At 24.5% G+C, this 21,483-nt stretch overlaps 7 protein-coding genes across 7 annotated transcripts; 4 read left to right on the forward strand and 3 right to left on the reverse strand. All coding sequences in view use genetic code 6, as the record gives it.

The window, feature by feature from the left end:
- Positions 1-936: 936 nt before the first annotated feature.
- On the forward strand, positions 937-1,458 carry TTHERM_000550699 (hypothetical protein; the record flags this gene model as incomplete). The annotated part of the gene is made up of 1 exon (XM_012795919.1): positions 937-1,458. One exon carries the CDS (start codon positions 937-939, stop codon positions 1,456-1,458), a length of 522 nt encoding a protein of 173 aa, XP_012651373.1.
- A 379-nt stretch (positions 1,459-1,837) lies between these two features.
- On the forward strand, positions 1,838-6,330 carry TTHERM_00550700 (importin protein; the record flags this gene model as incomplete). The annotated part of the gene is made up of 3 exons (XM_001009161.3): positions 1,838-1,976; positions 2,525-3,567; positions 4,312-6,330. 3 exons carry the CDS (start codon positions 1,838-1,840, stop codon positions 6,328-6,330), a joined length of 3,201 nt encoding a protein of 1,066 aa, XP_001009161.3.
- A 1,636-nt stretch (positions 6,331-7,966) lies between these two features.
- TTHERM_00550710 (cyclic nucleotide-binding domain protein) lies at positions 7,967-11,919 on the forward strand (the record flags this gene model as incomplete). The annotated part of the gene is made up of 7 exons (XM_001009162.2): positions 7,967-8,320; positions 8,414-8,603; positions 8,663-8,698; positions 9,053-9,197; positions 9,250-9,438; positions 9,496-10,201; positions 10,723-11,919. The coding sequence occupies 7 exons, from the start codon at positions 7,967-7,969 to the stop codon at positions 11,917-11,919; spliced, it is 2,817 nt and encodes a 938-aa protein (XP_001009162.2).
- Positions 11,920-12,277: 358 nt separating this feature from the next.
- Positions 12,278-12,883, reverse strand: TTHERM_000550712 (transmembrane protein, putative; the record flags this gene model as incomplete). The annotated part of the gene is made up of 1 exon (XM_012795920.1): positions 12,278-12,883. The coding sequence occupies one exon, from the start codon at positions 12,881-12,883 to the stop codon at positions 12,278-12,280; it is 606 nt and encodes a 201-aa protein (XP_012651374.1).
- A 4-nt stretch (positions 12,884-12,887) lies between these two features.
- TTHERM_00550720 (ubiquitin-conjugating enzyme) lies at positions 12,888-13,343 on the reverse strand (the record flags this gene model as incomplete). Its single annotated transcript, XM_001009163.3, has 1 exon — positions 12,888-13,343. One exon carries the CDS (start codon positions 13,341-13,343, stop codon positions 12,888-12,890), a length of 456 nt encoding a protein of 151 aa, XP_001009163.1.
- Positions 13,344-15,280: 1,937 nt separating this feature from the next.
- TTHERM_00550730 (protein phosphatase 2c) lies at positions 15,281-18,905 on the reverse strand (the record flags this gene model as incomplete). Its single annotated transcript, XM_001009164.2, has 6 exons — positions 15,281-15,492; positions 15,549-15,678; positions 15,735-15,834; positions 15,895-16,045; positions 16,290-16,437; positions 16,497-18,905. 6 exons carry the CDS (start codon positions 18,903-18,905, stop codon positions 15,281-15,283), a joined length of 3,150 nt encoding a protein of 1,049 aa, XP_001009164.2.
- A 946-nt stretch (positions 18,906-19,851) lies between these two features.
- Positions 19,852-21,027, forward strand: TTHERM_00550740 (sperm-tail PG-rich repeat protein; the record flags this gene model as incomplete). Its single annotated transcript, XM_001009165.2, has 1 exon — positions 19,852-21,027. Exon 1 carries the CDS (start codon positions 19,972-19,974, stop codon positions 21,025-21,027), a length of 1,056 nt encoding a protein of 351 aa, XP_001009165.2. The 5' UTR covers positions 19,852-19,971.
- Between the last annotated feature and the right edge of the window lie 456 nt (positions 21,028-21,483).

Here is a 21,483-nt window from a genome sequence, read left to right on the forward strand (position 1 = left end):
TTTCTATTAAATCTTATTAGAAATAGCACAAATTAAAACAAAACAATTGGCTAAAAATAAAAAAAATCCGAACTCCCGGGTTCGAACCGGGGACCACCGGATGACTACAAACTTTACAGTCCGATGCTCTTCCAACTGAGCTAAGTTCGGTTCGTTAACTTTTTTTTTATTAAATTCTTTTTATTTTGAATTAATTAAATATTTTAGCTGAATAAATATTTATTAACAGAAAAATTATTCAAAATCTAATTTTATTAACAAAACCAACTAAAATTATAAAAATAAATCAAAAATTTTCAATTTGGTAAAATATTTTTTAAAACACAAACAAAAGGCAATAATAAAATTGAAACTTTCAAATTTCACACGCTTTAACTTATTAATAAAATATTTTGAATTATTTTATCATTTAATGCTATAAATTAAATTAAGTTAAAAATTCTATTCAACTTTTGTTCTAAATTTTTAGCGAATATCTTATTAACTTTAAAAATATCAATTATAGTCTTAATTACAGAATTGATTTTCATTTAAAACAATCTTTATTGAAAACTAAATAGATTATTAAGTAAATAAATGTTTTTTATTGGATTAATATATTTTTTTTTAAAATAAAATTACACTTTTAATATATTTATTAGAAGACTTTGAAATAAAAGAGCTTGTTGATGTATATTTTCCACATTTATTCTCAATTAAATACTTTTTAGAATTTTTTAAATTAATTTTAGTTTTTTAATTTTAGCTTAAATTACTTATTTCTTTCTTTCATGTAGATTTCTAATAAATAATACGTTTAACATTTTCAAGATTTTATTGAATTCAAATTGTCAAAATATGAATTAAAAAAATAATTTAGACTAAATCATAATAAAGGAAATGTGAAATCTTCCTTGCATATTATTGTGAAAGAAAAAAAGAAATATTATTCAGAAAATGAAAGAAGAGATAAGGAAAGAATTTAATTTTAATTTATCATAAATTTCTTATCCAGAACTGGACAAAATGAAAAAGGAGTGTTTGTTTAAATAAATACTTTTTTACACTACAATTGAAATTTCTTAGATTAATTCAGAGGAGGAAGCAGAGTGTTAAAAATAGTTCTACATAAATATAAATTTATTTAAATTAATGTAGAGTCTTAGCGTATCTTTTTAATTTTATAAAATATCTGATGGGACTAAGATATTTTTATTTTTTACCAAGTAAACCAAGTAAAAAAGCTTTAACAAAAAAATTCAAATAGATCTCAAAAGTTTAAGAAAGCGGGGAGAAAAGTACTTAAAAACATAATGCTGGAATTATTTTATTATCATTATCAAAATATTTTAGTTTTAGAAAAATGATTGTAGCTTACTGCAAAGACTTTTAAAAAGAAGAACAAGGATCAAGCAACTGTAAAAAATGTGTTATAGTGGCAAAAAACAAAATTAATTTTTTGCAGATAGCTCGCCTTGAAGGATTTTCTGATATGTCGCTTAATGGAAATAAGAAATAAGACAACAAGAAAATGAAAAGTTAAAAAAGAAAGAATTAAACAACTAATATGAAAAATGAAGCTAGATGAAAAAATAAGATTTTTTTACATTTAAAAGGTTAAAAATAAATAGGGTAAATTATACATATAATTTTTAAGATGGATAATTATTAATTAGAGCAGATATGAATAAGAATAAGAGAGAGCTGGATATTTAAAGTACGCCAAATATTTGGTGAAAGGATAATAAAAAAATTAAAAAAACAAAAATTAAAAAATAACAAGTAAGAGTTAGCTTTCAAAATAAAAAGAGCTAAAACAAATATAAATTAAACAATATACATACATCTATAATAAGAAATGGCTGAGCAATTAGTTCAAATTATTCAAAATTTAATTGGTGATATTGACCAAACCGTCCAAAAGCAAGCTGAAGCAGCTTTGATTACCTTGAGTGAACAAGATCCTAACACTTTCAGCATCAATCTCCTTTAAATTGGTAATTATTTTGTTTGAATCACTACCTTCTCTTTTATTCATATCACTAGAAGTCGAATTCTTGAGAAAAAATTTATCTTTTGAATCAATTAACTCATCTTTTCTTTAAAAACTCATGTGCACAAAGCTCATTTACTTGATAAAATTTATGATTATTGAATTTGTTCATGATTCTCTTTAAAGCTTTCATAGAACTTCTTCTTATCTTTTTGGTTCTCGCCTTCAATTAACTTGGCGGAATTTTTGAATTTAGCAAAGGAATAGAAGATCTTAAAGTAAAGAAGAAGTTATGGACAAAGAGTTAAGGTAGTTTGAGCAGCTTATGTGAAACATAGTTTAAAAGAGAAAAGATTTAGTTATTGATTTGATAAGAAAGAGTAATAGTGAGCATATGTAATACTTTATGGTAGTTCTTTATTGCAACTATGTTTTAAATAAATATCTCACTCACTCTACTTAATCGATCTTTGTTGATCTAACATTCATTTTTAGAAATCATATGATAATCCTAAATTGTTTATTAACTTATTGACTTTTTAAATAAAATAGCTATCCAACATACTCAAGATAATATTAGAATCTTTGCTATCAGTCACTTAAGAAAGAGAATTAGTAAGTTCTCTGAAAAATCTTTCTCTCTTATTTGGGATAAGCTTGCTCCTTAAAACTAAAATACAATTAAGACAGCTTTATTCGAAATGTTAACTAATGAAAAGAATAATACTGTCCGTGGCTTGATTTGTGATTGTATTGGTGAATTGGGTGGTTCTTTACTCGAAGATAAGGATGCTGGTAACCAATGGCCTGAATTGATCAGCATCGTCTGGTCTCTTTTCATGAAGGAAAGCGTTGAATTATTGGAATCTGGTTTCAAGATTCTTACTAACTTACTTACATATGCTCCTGACTCTTTCGATGGTCACAAGTAAGAATTAGCCACTCTCTTCCAAAATGGTGTCAAAAACGTTAACGCTAAGATTCAAGTTGCTTGTATCTAATCTATTGGTGCTTACATTTCTATGCTCGACCCCAAATAAGCTAAGTTATTCCAACCTTTAGTTCCTCTTATGCTCGAAAGTTTCTATACTCAAATCAAGTAAAGCCCTGATGATGCTGAAGAAATTTTGATTGTCTTCACTGATATTGCTGAAACTGAACCTAAATTCTTCAAGGAACACTTCGAATACCTCTTCTCCACCATCTGGAAAGTCAATATGGAACACGAAGATGTCGAAACAGATGTTAAGCACATGGGTACTGAAACTATTATCTCTTTGATTCAACGTCTCCCCTAAATTGTAAGAAAGAACCCTGCCTATATTAGCAGACTTATTGAAATGATCTTCAAGCACATGATCGAAATTGATGAAGAAATTACTGATGAATGGAAAAAGCCTGCTGAAGGTTTCAATGAAGATATCGAAGAAGATGCTGATTTCGAAACTACTCGTTTTGGTATGAATGCTATTGATAGAATCATTGACTCAGTTGGTGACGCTGAAACTCTTCCTATCCTCTCTGCTACTGTTGAAAAGCTTCTTTAACACAACGACTGGAGATACAATTTCTCTGCTATCATGGCTCTTTCATAGGTAAAGATATTAAATGATTATATATTTAAAAAGTTAGTTTGGCACCTTATTGAAAAATAAACATAAAACAAGTATGGATTAATATGTATAGATTTATTTATTGGGGAAAAATTAACAAAAAAAGAGAAGCAAATAGATGAAGAATAGCACAAATATGTTTATCAAAATATTCTTTAGGAACAAAATAAAAAAGAATCAGTCAAGCAATAAAGCGGAGTTGCGCGAATTATTTAAAAAAAAAAGACCAATAATTAAAGGATATTAGATAAAAAATCATAGATAAGAAAAATAAAAATTAAAAAGTGTTTGCTTCTTGCTTCTTGCTATTTGTTTATATGAAATGTATAAATAAAGCATAAATAAATAAGAAATAAAAAGTGATGAACGACAATACAAATACAACCAAACAGCTAATTCAATATAGCAAGCAAAGATTTTAGAAAGAATTAAACTAATAAATAAATAAATTGGCTGAGTTAATTAATTAATTAAGTAATTCCCCCACTTCAAGCAATTTATTTAATAATTTTTTCTTTCTATTTTTTACTGAGAATCTATTCAATTATTATTAGATATAATAATGAACATTCTATTGAACATAGAATGTTTAATTAATAATTTCTTATTCTAAAATTAAAAAGTCTAAAATTTCATTCATATTCATTAATCATAATAAGTGCCAAACTAAAATCAATTAAAATTTTATAATTAAAAATATTCTAAATTAAATTATTTTAATAAAAGGTCGGTGAATACATCGATGATGTTGCTACTGTTCAACCTATTGTTGACACTGTTCTTAAATTCTTGAACAATGAAAATCCCATGCTCAGATATGCTGTCTTCCACGCTATTGGTCAAATTTCTGATGACATGAAACCCGACTTCTAAGTTAAATACAAGGATAACATTATGCCCATTCTTTTGAAATACTTAGATGACCCTGTTCCCAGAGTCGTTTCTCATGCTGCTGCTGCTTTAACTAACTTCGTTGAAGGTTTCTCTGATGATGATATTACTCCCTACTTGTAATAAACTTTACAAAAACTCTTCACTTTAGTTAACACTGGATGCTCTATTGTCAAGGAAAATTGTATGACTGCCATCGCTTCTACAGCTGAATCTGCCAAGGCTAAATTCCACGACTACTTCAATGAATGCATTCCTATCCTCTTCAACGTCTTTGAAACCTACACTAGCAAAGAATACAAGCAATTGAGAGGTTAAACCATTGAATGTATCACTTTGATTGCTCATTCCATCAACAAGGAAGTTTTCTTACCCCACTTATAGAAAATCACCTAAATCATTGTCACTGTCCAAAACTCCAACTTAGACAACTAAGATCCTCAAAAGAGCTACGTTCTTTCTGGATGGTAACGTCTCTGCCTCAACTACTCTAACGAATTGGTTCCTTACTTACCCGAAATCGTCCCCGGTGTCTTCAGATTAGTTGAATAAATCACTAAGAAAGACGGTGAAGATGGTTATGATGTTGATGAAGCTGAAATTGCTCTTGCTATGTTAGAAGTTTTCATCGATTAATTCAACAAAAACTTCGCTCCTTACGTTGAAAGCACCACTAGACTCATTTCTCCTCTTTTGGACTTCAAGTATGCTGAATCCATCAGAGAATCAGCTTCTAAGTGTGTCCCTGGTCTCGTTAAGTGTGCTGGAGATAACCACGAAATCTAAAAGAACATGGTCAGATACTTCCTCTAACTCTTACTCGATGCCACAAGCACCGAATTCGATTCCACCATCATGATTACCCAAATCAGTGCTATCAGAGACTGTATTGACTCTGCTGGTAAGTTCATGACCCAAGAAGAACTCCAAAGTCTCTCCAACAAGGTTATCAAGCTTCTTCTCGATTCTGATAAGAGAAAGGCTGAAAATGAAAAGTGGAAGAATGACGAAGAAGTCGAAGAAGATGAAAAGGAAATTCTTGAAGATGATCTTGAAATGGAAGAAGAATTATAAGTCGCTATTGCTGAATTAATCGGAATACTCTTCAAGACCCACAAAGAACAAACTCTTCAACTTGCTGATCTCATTTACACCCAAGTCCTCCCCAAGGTTTTGGATCCTACTGTTTCTGACAGAATGCACAAGTTTGGTCTCTTCTTGATTGACGATATGGTTGAATTCCTTGGATTCGAACTTATGTCAGTTAGATGGAATGAATTAGCCACTGCTTTGAAGATGTTCGCCCAAGACAAGTCTTGCCAAGTCAGATAAGCTGCCGTTTACGGTATTGGTATATTTGCTTAAAACACTCCTAATGCCTCTTTCACTCCTTACGCTTAAGACCTTATCTCAACTTTGATCCAATCTTCTAACATCCCTCAAGGAGAAGAAAAGGAAAAGCAATACGGTCATGCTCGTGACAATGCCATCGCCTCTATTGGTAAAATCATCAAGTCTTAAAGCATTGTTGCTCCTGAAGTCATTACCTACTGGATTTCTAACCTTCCTCTTAAATATGACAAGCCCGAAGCACATATCCAACATTAATTATTAGCAGAAATCTGTATCTCTAGACCTGATCTCCTCTCCACTGATCTTATCACTAAGACTATTCAAATTTTCGGTTAAATCTTAGAAACCAAGTATTTAGATCAACAAAAGGGAGCTCCTCTTGTCTCTCAAGCCCTCAAAGTTTTGGCCCAAAATCCTCACGTCACTGCCGAATACAACAAAATTATCTCTGTATTGACTGAATAACAATAAGAAAAACTTAAAAAGGCCTTCTAAGCTTGAGAAATAAGTATTCAAGAAGACATTCTTCGATGAGAAATGATTTAAAACAAAAATCGAATAGTTCTTCTTTGGAAAAATGTTAGTTAAATAAACTTCACTCATCATCTCTTATTAATATTAATCTTAAAAATATATACTAAAACATCCATCATTCATACATTCATTAATTATTTCCTATCATTAATACCATAATGGAAAACCATAAATTAATTTCTTTAAAAACAAATTTGATCACAATTAAACATTATTTTCTCGTCGTTTCAAATATCTACATATTATTGTTAATATAAACAATCTTTTATTGTTATTATGATTTCATTTTTCTCACATTATTTTTTAATTAAAAAATATCTTCAGTTTAATAATTAATATTATTTTTCTTTTTATAAAAACTCTTTTTTTCTTAAAATAATAAATTTATATTAAAATAAATTAAATTCATTTAATATTCAATAAATTTATTTATTTATAATCAACAAATATCAATTCAAATTTAACATATCAAATATTTTGAAATAACTACTACTTTTTGAATTTTTCTATAAAGTTATTACTGAAATCAAAATAATTAGGCAACACAAAATATGAAAAATACTTTAAATTATTTTTGAATTAATTTATTTTTAAAGATATGGAAAACGAAAATTCTTTTAGTTACTTTAAATCCTGTCTATTTGATATTTAAAACAAATATTTAAATATTTAAAATATTGAAATACAAACTTTGATATTTTTAAGCCAACCTTATTATTAAGTAATTAAATATTTTAAAAAATACTACATGATATATTTTATGAAATATTTATATCAACTTTTAAATTGTATTTTTAATATTTAATTATTGCTATCAAAGTATATTTGATATTTAAAATACTATTTTCCTTTTTAAACTTAAATATTCCTTAAATGCTATTGAAAGTAGATTAATTTATTGTTCTAAGGTTTTTGTATTAATATGAACATTCATCAATATAATTTTTCCTTTTTGATTATGGCATATTTTCAGTTAAAAATAAATTTAAAATAACTTGTCCAGTTAACTTTTTACGAAAAAATTAAATCTTATAAATACATTTAAGTGAATAAGTAAATCAAAGAGATAAAATTTATTTATTTCAACTATAAATAAAATTTAATTTACTCTTTACTGGTTTTTTGATCAATTGATAAAAATAAATAAAATTACATATTGATTTTTAGTTTCTTGTATCACTTTTATAATAAATTATAAGAAAAACATAAATAATTCGAAGGGTTGATGTTAAAAAGCATATTAAATTAGCTTTATTTGTTGTGGTTCTGTCTTTCCTTTTAGCAATTAATAAAGTAAAATTAATTAAGGAATAAAAATTCTATAAAAATTATACCAAATATTATATGAAAATTCAATGAAAGATTAAATAAGTAATATTTTAAAGATTAATAAGGGCTTTGAAAGTAAAAACGCGATCTATTCCCAACGCCTATATTAATAATTAATTAATTTTTTTTATTGAGACAGAAGTCGCTAAAATCTTGAGAAAAACTAAAGATAAATTTTTAAATTACAAAAAGACTTGAATTGATTGATTTAAAATCGCATACATACATTTTTTATTAAAATCAAAGCTAACAAAAAAGTAAAAATTAGCTAATTATGTAAGATAATAAAATTGAAACAGATAGAGATACTTCTCCATTCTAAAAATCTTGTTCGAGCTTAGACAGCTAAAACGAGATGAATACTAGCAGAACTAACTTTAAAGAGCCATTAAGTAATAGAAATGAGTAAAATGAGAATGAAGTAAGCATTATGAAGAAAAGATTGTCAGAAAAGTAGAATAATCGATGTGGACCATCTCACTTTCAAAGATTCAGTCTAGGATCAGTGGACTTAGCAAATGTTGAATTCAAAGAAACTAAGCTCTAATAATATAATGCTCATATGTAGGAAGTTTAAGAATTATTGAATTAAGAAAGACTTTATTTAAGTCAGCCTGCAGTGTAGCAAGTATTCTAAACGAATTTTTTTTTCTTTGGTTTTATATACAATAAAAAAAATAGTAGTTCGCGCTATACAAGTATATTATTAATTATTATATAGATGGCTATAAAAATTTTCAAAAAGCAATTGAAGTCAAAGTTAGAAGTCCAATTCATTTACAAGCTCATGCAAAATCTAGAAATATTTGAGCAAAACACTGAAATTATGAGCTCTGAAATAGTGACAAGAGATTTAGTAAAATACTTCTAAATTTCATTCTATAAGAAACACCACAAGCTATTTGATGTTGGTAAATTAATTACTATCTTAAGGTGATTATTTAATAAGGATAATTTAACATATAACTAGACTAGTATGGAGACAAGTTTTACATCATCTTATAAGGTAAGTATTTCAAAAAGATTCTTTTTAGAGAGCATTTAGTTTCATCATATGACTTAAATTAAAGCATCTCATCTATTTCATCAATCAAGCAAATATAAAAAATAATACTAAAATTAATTAAGATCTAAATAGACTTTTTATTTAGTTTTCAAATATATTTCTTGATTTTTCAAAATCTCAAAGAAATTAATTAATAAATTAATTAGCTGTTATTTTCAAAATATTTCATAAAAAATCTTTTGAAAACCAGTATTTATTTTCCTTACAATAGAAAATATTTCTTTTGTAATTCAGCTCTTCAAATTTATAGCTTAATTTACTTAAATAAAAATTTCTTTTATATTATAAATAAAGGTTCAGTTTACTGTCTTGTTCCAGATGCTGAAAAAAGCAAAGCTTATTAAAAATAAATAAACAATCAAGCTAATGACTAAGAAAATGGTATTAAAACAAAAAATTAAGCTATTATAAAAATTGTAAAATCCTAAACAGAGCGCTAGTAATTTATATAAAAATTATACATTTTTAATTAATTTTTTCATTTAATTTAGGAGAAGAAATTCAGGAACTATATCTGCAATGAACTCTATCATTGATTTGGATTCCTCCCGATTTGATAATAACGATGAATAAGAATAATAATTTATTGAATAGAATTATCCTTAGTTCAAGCTAGCTAAAATAATGAAATCTGGAGAAGCCTTTGGTGAGATAGCTCTGCTGTCAGAAGAAAGCAAAAGGTAAAGAAATGTTTTAAATGCATAAAATTAATTTAATGTTTTTGAATTTTTAAATAGGACAGCAACTGTTGTTTTTAAGGAAGATAGTTGGGTACTTTCTTTGACAAAGTCTTCATTTGAATAAATTATGGGCAATTACAAGACTAATATTATACAAGATAATTTAGAATTTTTAAAGACTTTTGAATTCTTTAGTAGTATTCCAAACTAAAGACTTTTAGGTCTGCTTCATTCAATGGCTAACCACTAATATAATAAAAAGACAGTTATTTATACAGAAAAAGACCCAAGTTCTCATATTTTTTTCATTAAAAACGGATCTGTAGAAATTAGCTAACAACAAAATACATTTGAATAAGGACCTGCTACTTCTTCTACTACTAATATTAATCAAAAAATTAAAATAAGAAGAAAAACTAATTCCTAAAGTATTCACATAGCAGAAAACCTCAAGCAAGGAAGAAATAAAAATAGTAATGGAAATAAAAGTAATAATAGCACAATGATAAAAGCAATAAATACTGAAAGCTCAGATTCAGAAAGCAGCAATTCTCTAAACAACTCAATCAAGGAAAGAGAGTAGCAAATTATTTACTTTATTAATAAAGATAAAAGCAAGTCTCAAAAAAGAATTGCAATTGCTTCACTCGGAAAAGGATCTTATTTTGGTGAAGATGAAATACTTATTCACATTTCATAAAAAAGAAAATCTCAAGCAGTATGCCAATCAGGAAAAACTGAAATCTTCTCAATTGAAAAAAAGGTAAGATTATTTTAATAATTCATTAATATAATTTGAAAGTTACTAAAATTTCATTCTAAATTTATCAATCATATAAATGACATTTAAAAAAATTAAAACAAATATTGAATTTTTAAGAAAAATATTTTTTAAGAATTTTAAAATTTTTCAAAAAAATTAATTTTTTAAATATTTTATTTGAGATACTTCATTTTTGATACAAGCTATTTTTATTTATATTAAGATTAAACATTTTAAAAATCATAATTTATTTGCTGGTATATAAAAAAAACTTATTTATCTCAAATTTGAAAAATAAAACAATAAATAAATTAATTAATTGATTATTTTATTTATTTTGAAAAAGAAATATTTCATTCAAAAAGTATATTTTAATTTTATCATTGATTTAATTATTTTTTTACTTAAAAAAAATAATAAATTTTATTATTTTTAGAATATTTATTTCTTTTTAAGAAAATATAGAGCTAAAATTATTTTAGCATTTTTGATATTTAAGTGAATGTTTAATATTAAAATAGAAATTATTTGATATACTGAAGGAATACGGATAGAAATAAAAGTTTATATAGGATGCTCAAGTACGTAATGAAATGAGAAATAGTAGAATTAATAAGATGCTTGATAATGAGAGGGATTAAAAACTTTATAGTACAAGTGTAAAATATTACTAGAAAAACTATGAGTAGATGGAATAAGAAAAGTTTATTAATCTTCCAGTTCACAATAGATAACAAGAACAATCTCTTTATTATTCCTCTAAAAATATATCAACTTAGGCTATAAGCTCTTCTTAGTCATCTATCTAACAGATTAAATCAACACTTCATATTCCAAGTAGTACAAATATACCTCAAAATTCTTCTAGTAATATCAATGGAAGCTCTTATTAGAACAATGTTTCAAACAACTCTTCGAACTAGGTTTTTCATCCTTATCGTAGACCTTCGTTGACTTTTGTGCTAGATGAAGTTGAGAAAAGCGAAGAATTTTAAAAGATATATCAAAAGAAAAAAAAAATTATGGAAACAAAGAATAATGTGAAACTCTTTACTATGAAAAATGATCAATACGTCTTTACCATCAATAAAATATTGAAAGATGGAAATTTTAATTTAAGAAATGGCTCTCTGCCTCATTTTTAAGAGAAATTCTAGTTTTAGCATACTGATCACACCAAAAAGAGTGGTAAGATGAATAAATACAATATCCCATTCAATTCAGTTCTGAAGGATAGCTAAAAGGAAAATAATAATTCTATATTACCTTTAGGTTCTACTTCTCCTAATATTACTTCAAGATATCTCTCACCAAATTCAAATCATTCCAAAATGTCGTTTTTGTAGTAAAGCAACAATAAATCCACTTCTGTTCACATGTCTCAACTTACTTCGCCAAAAAACAACAAAAACAATTATCTCTTTTTGTCTAAACAGAAGATTGATTCTTCTTAAATTTTCAATTCCCTTCTGAAAACCAAGTAGCAAAAATTCGAAGAGCAATTTGCAAAAAGCTCAAATAAAAACGAAGCAGGAAACAAAAATGCCTTTAAAGTAATAATTACACCAAGCCAGTAGAAATAGCAGTAGTAAGAATTGCAATAACAACAACCATAAGAAAACAATAAGATAAATATCTTCACAAAAAGTGTTTACAACATTTCTTCAAGATTAGTGCAACCTTTGCTTCCTTCTTCGAATAAGCATATAAATATTTGAAAAAAAGTAAACTACAAAATAAATAAATAACTTTACATTATTCTTTTATATTATCTCATAAAAATAAGCTATTTATAAAATTCAATATTTAATATTCAATGTAAATAAATATATGCATAAAATACAGTAAAAAAATCTAATCGATAAATTTAAATTATTTGAATAATTCATCAATAATCAAATAATAATAATAATAAAAGAAAAAACCTCAATTTCTTTTTTATCATCAAAATTACATTTGTTTTTTTGTTAGTATTTTTACCGTATATAATCGACACAAATACAGTCCATCTATAAAATAGAGTAAAAGCAAAAAATTCAAAATCCATTAAGAAGGCTTCGTAGTATTTAGAAGTTGTCACTAAATAATTTATTCCATTTTCTAGTTGTTTCTAAATATTAATAGAGATTTATATAGGTCACAAATTTATGAAATATGTATATTATAAAATTTTGTTGTCTGTTTTGCGCTATAGGTGTTTTAGCTTTAAAATTATTTAACAAAATGCAATTTTTGATGTAGTTTTTGTGAGTTTTACTAGGCTTTTTTTGAAAATTTTTAACAAAAGGGCTCTGTATTAACAAAAGAAGTTGAAAAAATAATTTAACGTTTATTAAAAAAAGGTAATTGTATGTAATTATATAAGTTAAGTAGAGAATACGAAAAATAAAGAATAATAAGCGTTATCCTAATTAAAAAATGACAGTATATATTTATGTTGCTTAAATCAAAGGTGATTTAAAGATTCTTTTATATAAGTTTAATATAATAGTCAGATAGGTTGTTGAATGAATTATTTATTGATAGAACGAGTGATTGAACTTGAGTGCGCGTATATGCATATATTTGTATGTATATATGTATCATTGGACTCTTTCTGCTTTTCTAGAATTTTTATATCTACTATCTTAAATATAATTCAAGTTTCTTCTAATTATTGCATAAATTAAGATGATTCTCCATCTAATCAGTAATTCCAGCTCATTTCTACTATTTCCTTTACTCTACGAATATATTCTTTGCGATCTTCTTAATACAATTTGGCTGCTTCGCTATTGGCAGGACTATTTGGATTTGGATCACAAAGAAGTGAACGTATAGATGTGAGGATGGCCCAAACATCGTAAATAGGACTCCATTAGTTTTAAAGAATGTCTAAACATATAGATCCATCGTTGTATACATTAGGGTGGAATATGGTAGTTTTAAATCTAACAGTAGGTGGCTTATTGGGATAATCCTCAGTGAACTCTAATGTTAATCTGAATGTTGCACCTTCCCAAGGTGTGTCTTCTGGACCAAAAATTACTGCATCCCAGTTCATTATATTATCTTCCATAGGAGTAGCAGTTAATCCATTTGGTGGATCATCTTGCAATTTCTTGAAATCTCTAAGTAATCTTCTCTTAGCAGCTGTTGTCATTTTATATAATTTATTTAAACCTTATTATTTTGCTTCTTACTTTTTTTTCTTTTTTTTACAAAATTTGATTTTTTTTATTATTTTCACTATTTTCTGACACTTTTTCTCCTATTTAAACAAACCCGCAATTAGTTCATTAATTAATAATTCACTAATTTTTTTTTTTTTTGCTTGTTTGTTTGATTGTATTTTTCGCGATCTTACTTGATAATATATCACCCTGATATCAATTATTTTGCTTATCCCTATATTATTTTTTTTGTTTTTATTCCTAATTTGTATAAAATTCAATAGACCCAACTATGTTCACAACCTAATATGAAATGATTAAAACAAGTCTAATCGTTCAAAAATTGAGATTTTACTAAATTCAAACATTTCTCAAATAGAAAAAAGAAAAACTATTTAGAAAAAGAATAAAGAAAAAAGAAACACAGCTATTTTCTCTATTCCTAATCTAATTTTTGCTAGAGAATCTTATGAGCCTACTTATAGTTAATGTAAATTGAATTTTTTTTTACTTTAAAACATAGAATTAAATTAAATCTGGACTTATTAAAAAAAATGAAATATATTTTTGCATTTATTTCCTACATGAAGCATCTACATATATTTTAAAATAATTAGCTGAATCAAATTTAAATTATAATTTCACTAATATTTTGTTTGCAAAATAGTTGGATTTTAATCATTATTTAAGATTTTAAAGTATATTGTGTTAGTAAAATGAAAAAACAATACTTTTATTTTGATATTTGGTTAGTTTTATAATAAAAGCTTTTAAATTAATATTTTATTTAAATTAATCTATCTATTATTTATATTTTTTTTTACAATATTTTATTGATAGACATAAGTAAGTTTAATTCAATTTAATTTTTGGAACCTTAATAGACACATAAATCATTTTTAAATTATTTAATTGAAAGAGGAAGTTAATTTTTTAATGCAATGTAAAAATATGTAAAAACTAAAAATTAATATTTTATTTTCAAATTAAAATTTTAAAAAATAAAATATTTATTAAAATTTGCTGTTTTGATATTTAATTCTAATTTAAAATCTTTATTAAAATTAAATTTAAAAATAAAAATTAAACATAGATCTTTTATTTTATTTATTTATATTTATTTTGGATTTAAACAATTAAACTATAAATATTGATTGAAAAATGTACAAATATTATTACCTTTAATTAAATTCAAAAGCAAAAGTGAATATCTAATTCATTGATATAAAATACCCTTTATGTTAAGAATTTTCTTAATTATTTTCTATGATAAATATATTATTCTTGGTAAATAAATATTTAGATTTTGTGGGATGCCTCTCAGCTTACAACGTAGTCAAAATTGAGGTTTTAGGGTATTATTAATTTACATACTTTATTTTAATTTGATATTTATTTCATGATTCTAGTATATGTTAATTAAATTGAATCAACTTGTATTTTTTTGATAATAAATTATTTAGCATATTTTTATTTCTATATGAGAGTTATTAATTTTATTCACTATATCTATTTGTAAACAAGAGAAATTTATATTATTGAGTTTGATTTACATTTTTAATTATTTAAGAAAAAAAAACTTAATATGTAAAAAAATTGAAAAATTAGAAAGAACTTTTAAGAAATAGTTCATGCAATAGATATTATATTAAAGATAAAAGTATTGAATACGAAAAGGATTATAAATATTAATTATATAAGTATGTACAATTGATCAGCTGTTTTAATATTATATACTTTTTTTAGTTAATTTAAATATACTATTATTTTTTTAGATTGTTAATCTTAATTTCTTATTATTAGAAAAAAAAGTGTTTTAAAGTTAAAATATATTTTTAATACTCTACCTTGGTTACAAAATTGTTAATTTTTTAAATTGATTTTATTGAATTGGTGTGTTAAATTGGTTTTATTTATTTATTTTATATCATTTGATATGCTTTTAAAAGTAATACTCTAAATTTTTTAATCCTACTAGCACAACTGTTACGTTGTCATAACTTTTTTTCATCATACTTTACCTCATAGTATTTTCTATTGCTCTTCCTACAAATTCATGTTAATTTTTACATTAATCTGTAATTTACCAACAACATTAAATAGCTTCTTTACTAGTCATCTTATCAAAAATACCATCACCTAAATTTATAAACAAATATTAATTTAATAATTGTGATATTCTTTTTGAAATTTACATCCAAGAAATACAAAATCATGATTATCTTGTATTTCAAAAACTTGAATTTCAGGTTCTGCTGAAATAACTCCTTTTATTCCACCATATTTAGGTAGTTTTGCTTCTGCATCACCAATAGTTCTTGATACCTGAAATTTTTATCAGAAATAAAGCTTTTTAAATATTATTTTTCCTTTTAAAATACTGCTAGTCTGCCAGGAAAAGCTCTATGGGGTCCTTTTATGACATCTTAAATTTGTTAAATATTATTTCCATTAACTGATCCATAAATAGGAATGACCGACCTTATTAATATTTATTATTTTAAAATAAATTGTTTTTAATTAAAAATGACCTATGTTTACTAGTAAATATGCCCACCAAGAGATGTTATTCTTTATTCTTCACTTGGAAGAGAAGGTTTGTGATCCTCAGATAAATCCTATTAGTTTTTTCCAAAATTGCTGCTCAAAATAGCTCTACTATCTCCTACATTAGCAATGTACACGGTCTTTTCTTTTGTAAAAAAAATATAATAAATTTTATTATAAAATTTAAGTAGGGTAAAATAAATAAGTAATTATTGCTGTTCAAAAAAACTTAAACTTTTTTTAATATTTTAATATTTAAAAAAATCAAAATAAAAAATTTTTGATTACCATAAAATAAAAATATTTAATTTATTTTAATTTAAAATAATAGTAAATAAAAAATTAAACTAGTTTAGTTTAAATAATTTTAATTTATTTAGAAAAATTACCAACAAAAAGAGCTACAACTGCACAACTACCAGATTTGTCTAAAAATGGACCAGAATCAGCTTTTTCTATGTAAGTATCTTCTATTTTTTCAAAACCTTTTTAAATTGCGAGTTTAGGATTAGAAGGAAAATTTTCATCTCTTATAATCTATTGAATTATATTAGAATAGTATTAATTATAAACCTAAATTTTGATTTATTAGTTACATAATAATGAAGATTATCTCTTAAAAATTCAGCACAAGAGCTTCCTCCGTGACCATCGTATACTGCAAAAAAAGAAACATTTGGCCATACTAAATCTTCTGGTTTATCCTTAGGCTTGGCCATGTTCAAAATTATACTTACTCTATCTTCATTATAATTTCTTACAATTCCTTAATGAGTATTTGCACCATAAGCAGTAATGATACCTAATGACTTTTAAGAAGTTTTGGAAGGATCAATATTAGGTATTTGGTTAAATTCTAAATATTCTTCAACAGAATCATCCATTATATTTTAAATACCTGTCGTTTGGTTTTATGCAGATTCTTAATTAGTATTATCATTTTATGGAATGCTAGATGTACTTTATTTACGCGAATTTAAGATTGGATAGTAACTGCTTACATTCTGATTAAATGTATTTGATGGATTTTAATTATTATTTATAACTCCATTTGTATTAGAATTACTTAATGCGGATACTCCCTAATTGATTGATTTATTTTCTACACTTTAAATTTTGAATACGTTTTAACTTTTATTTTTTGTTGGGCTTAATACTTTTGGCTGCTCTGCTTTTTGAATATTTGTGTTGTTGTATATATTCTTAACTATATTATTTAAGGAGTTTTTTTTAGAATTTTTTCTCATTTAAGAAGAAGCTTAAGAAGAGTTGAAACTTAACCCGTTCTAAGATGTATTCATATTGGTTTGTCTCTCGTTTGTTACTGATTTATCAGCATCATTATTATTTTTATTCAAATTGCTTTAATTATTCATACTTTATCTTGAAAGACTTCTAGTTTAAACTTTATTACTTAAATTACTTCTTGAATTAGATTAACTCCTTGGTTAACTAACACTATTACTAAAATGGTTAAAAGGAACATTATTTTCAGAATCAGTAGTATTAGTATTATTTTATGGTATGAATGAGCTCTAAGCTTGTTCATCTAATTAATTATTTACAAAGTTCTATTCCTAATGATTTTTTTCATTACTCTAATCTATTAAAGGAGGTAAAAAAGCTTATTGATCTGCTTTCAAACCATTGAAATGAGTCATTTGAGATGATCCAAGAAGTACTTTTCTAGCTGATTTAGGAAATTGCATTCCTTCTATTTATTATATATTTATCGAGGACGATAAGTTATTGAAAAATTTCTTTTATCCTTCTGGTATTTAAAATGATTCATTCTGAAATAATTTATTTACTTATAATACTCGAGAAGAGTTATTTTATTATTGCTACTAACCTTATGATTATTATTATTAAGAAGAAGATTAGGGCTTTTGATATATTCTATTCATAGACCTACGGAACATATTAAGATCACCACTATTATTATTATTATTAGAGTTATTAAAAGAAGTATGTTTACCATTAGAAGAGTAATGAGAATGCTGCTTTGACAATTGATTATGAGTCTTATCATTTAAATTATTTTAGCTATTCCTGCTAGTTGATGCAGATTATCTATAATTATTTACATTGCTAACCTATATCTGTTAGTTAGTATTGTTAATATTATTATTTACATTCTATATATTTTAACTACCATTATTGGATTGAATATTTTCTGTATTTTCATCAGAAAAGCTGTTGTTATTTGTATTATTTAAACTAAACGAATAAAAATTGTTTATATTTTTCGATTTTACATTATTTTAGTTTGTTTATTAATGTTAATTGTTAGAATTATTATGAATTTGTTAAATATGATAATTTCTTTAGGTATTAGATAATCTAGAACTCATTATCCCATTTTGAAGAGCATTAACCAAAGCCATATTATGCTAATTTATCATATTACTATTATTACTGCTATTAAAACTACTACCTTAAATTTGCTATTAATTCTATGAATACACATTATTCTAACCATTTGGTTATGCTGCAGAGATAATTTATTTCTATGTTTATTACGATCTCATTCTTTGTAGTCCTATTAGCTTCCCTTGCGATTTTAATCTATGACTCAAATTGCTAGAAAATAACTCCTCACTGAATTATTATAATTGCTGATTTTATTGTTATACCGAATCAGCCTAGATTTAGTATGTATCATCAATCTAATGATGGCTATTGATCTAGCCATTAAAACTTTTATTATTATTATTCAAATTGTACATCTACTAAGGCCTAGCATTTTCATCTTATTTTTACCTAATATCCCCTTTTAAATTTTAATTTATTGAAATAGCAGGTCGGTAATTTCTTAACTATGAAAGACTCCTATTTTTTTTACTTTTTTTTTACTATAACTTCTCAGAGGCTATAAATGATTCCTTTTAATTTTATGTAGCCATTAGTAATTCCTGCTTTTCATCAGCATGCAGATGCTGTTAATCCTAAGAATGAATTTAATTTTAATTCTATTAAAAAGGACCGACCTAATAGTTATTCATAATCAAGTTGACTAAATGTATAATTAATTAATTATTAAACAAAAATTGTTTTGAGAAATCTTTAATAACAATCTTCTGTTATTCATTAAATAGAAGCTTAATGAATTAAGATAATAACTAAAAAAATATTCAAAAAAGGTATAATTAATAAATGATAAATATTTCATAAACCACAAATCAAAAAAAGCTAAATAACCACTATATTCGTATTTACAAATGTTATGGTTATCTATCTGAATTTACAAATTGATTAAAAATCTTTATTTTAACTTCTTAGATATAATTGATTTGTGTTAAAAATGTCATTTAAAAAAATTTATTGACAATTTAATTTTTATTGAGGTTTGCCATTCAAAAAAAGGTTTTATAAAACATTTTGTTATTTTTTATTATATATAGGTAAACATATAGTTGAAGTATTAAAAGATTAAATATTATTGAAATATATGAATTGATTCAACATGTCTAAATTTTAATTTTCATAAATTAATTTCAATTTCAATTTCATTTTGCAAGTTAGTTAGAATAAACTTAATATAAAAATTACATACTTTATGAAAATACATAATTCATTTTTATTTACTTGATTATATGTAATTTATGAAAAGTTAAATATATGCACACTCACCTATTTAAATGAAATAATAAATATTAGTGTATTATATTAATTTAAATAAAAATTTTTTTCTTCTACTTTTAAGCTTATTAAGTAAAATATGCTTTTCTAATAAATATTTTTATTTATATTTACTATTACTTTGCAATAACAGTAAAACAATCATGTTTTTTTATTGATTTTTTGCAATTATGAAGATTGGAGAGAATTATTATTTACATAAATTTTATATAAATTGTAATAAATATTTAGGAATAAATATAAAATATTTAATGCATCAAAAGAGAACCATTCAAAGTACAATTAATTAATTATAATAATTGTGTTACTAAAATTTGTATTAATTTTATAAAAATAGAATCTTATAAGGCAATTAAACTATTATCTAAGTAATTTTCATTTACAGACATAACAAAATTTCAATTTAAAGCGGTCTTAGCATTTAACCTAATGAGTATTCCTCAAGAAATTTAACAAAAACTACCAACTATGCCAATATATATTTAGCAAACTAAAAAATCAAAACAGAAAAATGTAGAATCTGATAGATACAGCTTTTATGATCCATAACAATCACAAGAAAGTTAATAATTTTATGACATTCAACCAAAAAGGGCACTTCGATCTAGGGATGTTTCTGCAGGAAGTAATGATTTTACTAAATCTAAGCAAAGTAGTTCATATAGATCAATATCAATTGATAATAAATTTCCTGGACCTGGAACTTATATGCCTAATTATGATTCTATTTTTCCAAATTCCTCAAGATCTACTATCCCTAGATCTCCTAGAGAATTATCAAAGCATGAGAAAAAGCCAGACCCTTGTGAATATAATCCTAACTAGGCAGATATTTATAGAAGGAAAAATTCTGGAAACACTAAGTTCTCTCTAGATAAAAGAAAATTCTTTACAATTAAAACAGAATATGATCTAGGTCCAGGCTAATACAATTTAGATAGTAGTTTTACACCAAATAAAAGCTTGTCAAGTGTTAAATAAATATCTTTCACTAAATCAGATAGAAATTTAACAAATTTACCATTATCAGAAGAGCCTGGACCTGGTTAATATAATCCATAAAAATAGTAACTATATAAAAACACAGTTTTTAGTTAAGCTAGGTTAGATGATAAAACTAGCATGTATGCAATTCATTAAGTTAATCCTGGAGTAGGAACTTATAATGTTGAATTAAACTAATAGTAAAAATAAAGTCCTAGAGCTGTATTTTCATCTGAAAAAAGATTTTATGTCTAAGAAAAAGCTATCCCAGCTCCTAATGCTTATCATATACCTTCTAAATTTGACTCTTACATTAGAAGGGAAAATAGTTTTCACCATAAATTAAATTCAAGTAAAGATAATCTAAATGATTTTTAAATTCAAGAGGATCAAATAAATTTATAAGATAAAACTAAATAATAAAAATTATTTTAAATTAAAAGCATAGCTTTAAAACATAAGAAAAAGTAATAATTGAGTTATGAAGCAACCAAGAATTGATTTAAATATACCAATTTATTTTTTATAAATGTAGATTAATACCTTACTAAATTTTATTATGTATTTAGATTGTAAAATTTTTATTATTAAATATATTACTTTTGATAGTTTAATATATATTTTTTAAGATTTTATATAAATTAATCAGCTATCTTTTTAGATGATAAATAAACATAATTTTTTATTTCATTGATATTTATTTTCATAGATAGGTAATTAGGTTTTTAGATTTTTGGTGAAATATGCTATTTTTCTAAAATTTTAGATTTTTTAATGAAATTTTTTACTTAAAAATTTAATTAGTAAATTTCCTTCAACCTTTTTTTTGAATTATTATTAGATTTTTGATTGAATAATAAAATTATATATGATTTAATAAAAGGTTTTCAAATTTTTCTTTAAATTTAATTATATATTTTTTTAATGAACAGAAACTATATTAAAATCAAATTATTA

Source organism: Tetrahymena thermophila, assembly GCF_000189635.1.
Source record: "Tetrahymena thermophila SB210 genomic scaffold scf_8254786, whole genome shotgun sequence".
In the NCBI taxonomy this organism is placed as follows: Eukaryota; Ciliophora; class Oligohymenophorea; order Hymenostomatida; family Tetrahymenidae; genus Tetrahymena; species Tetrahymena thermophila.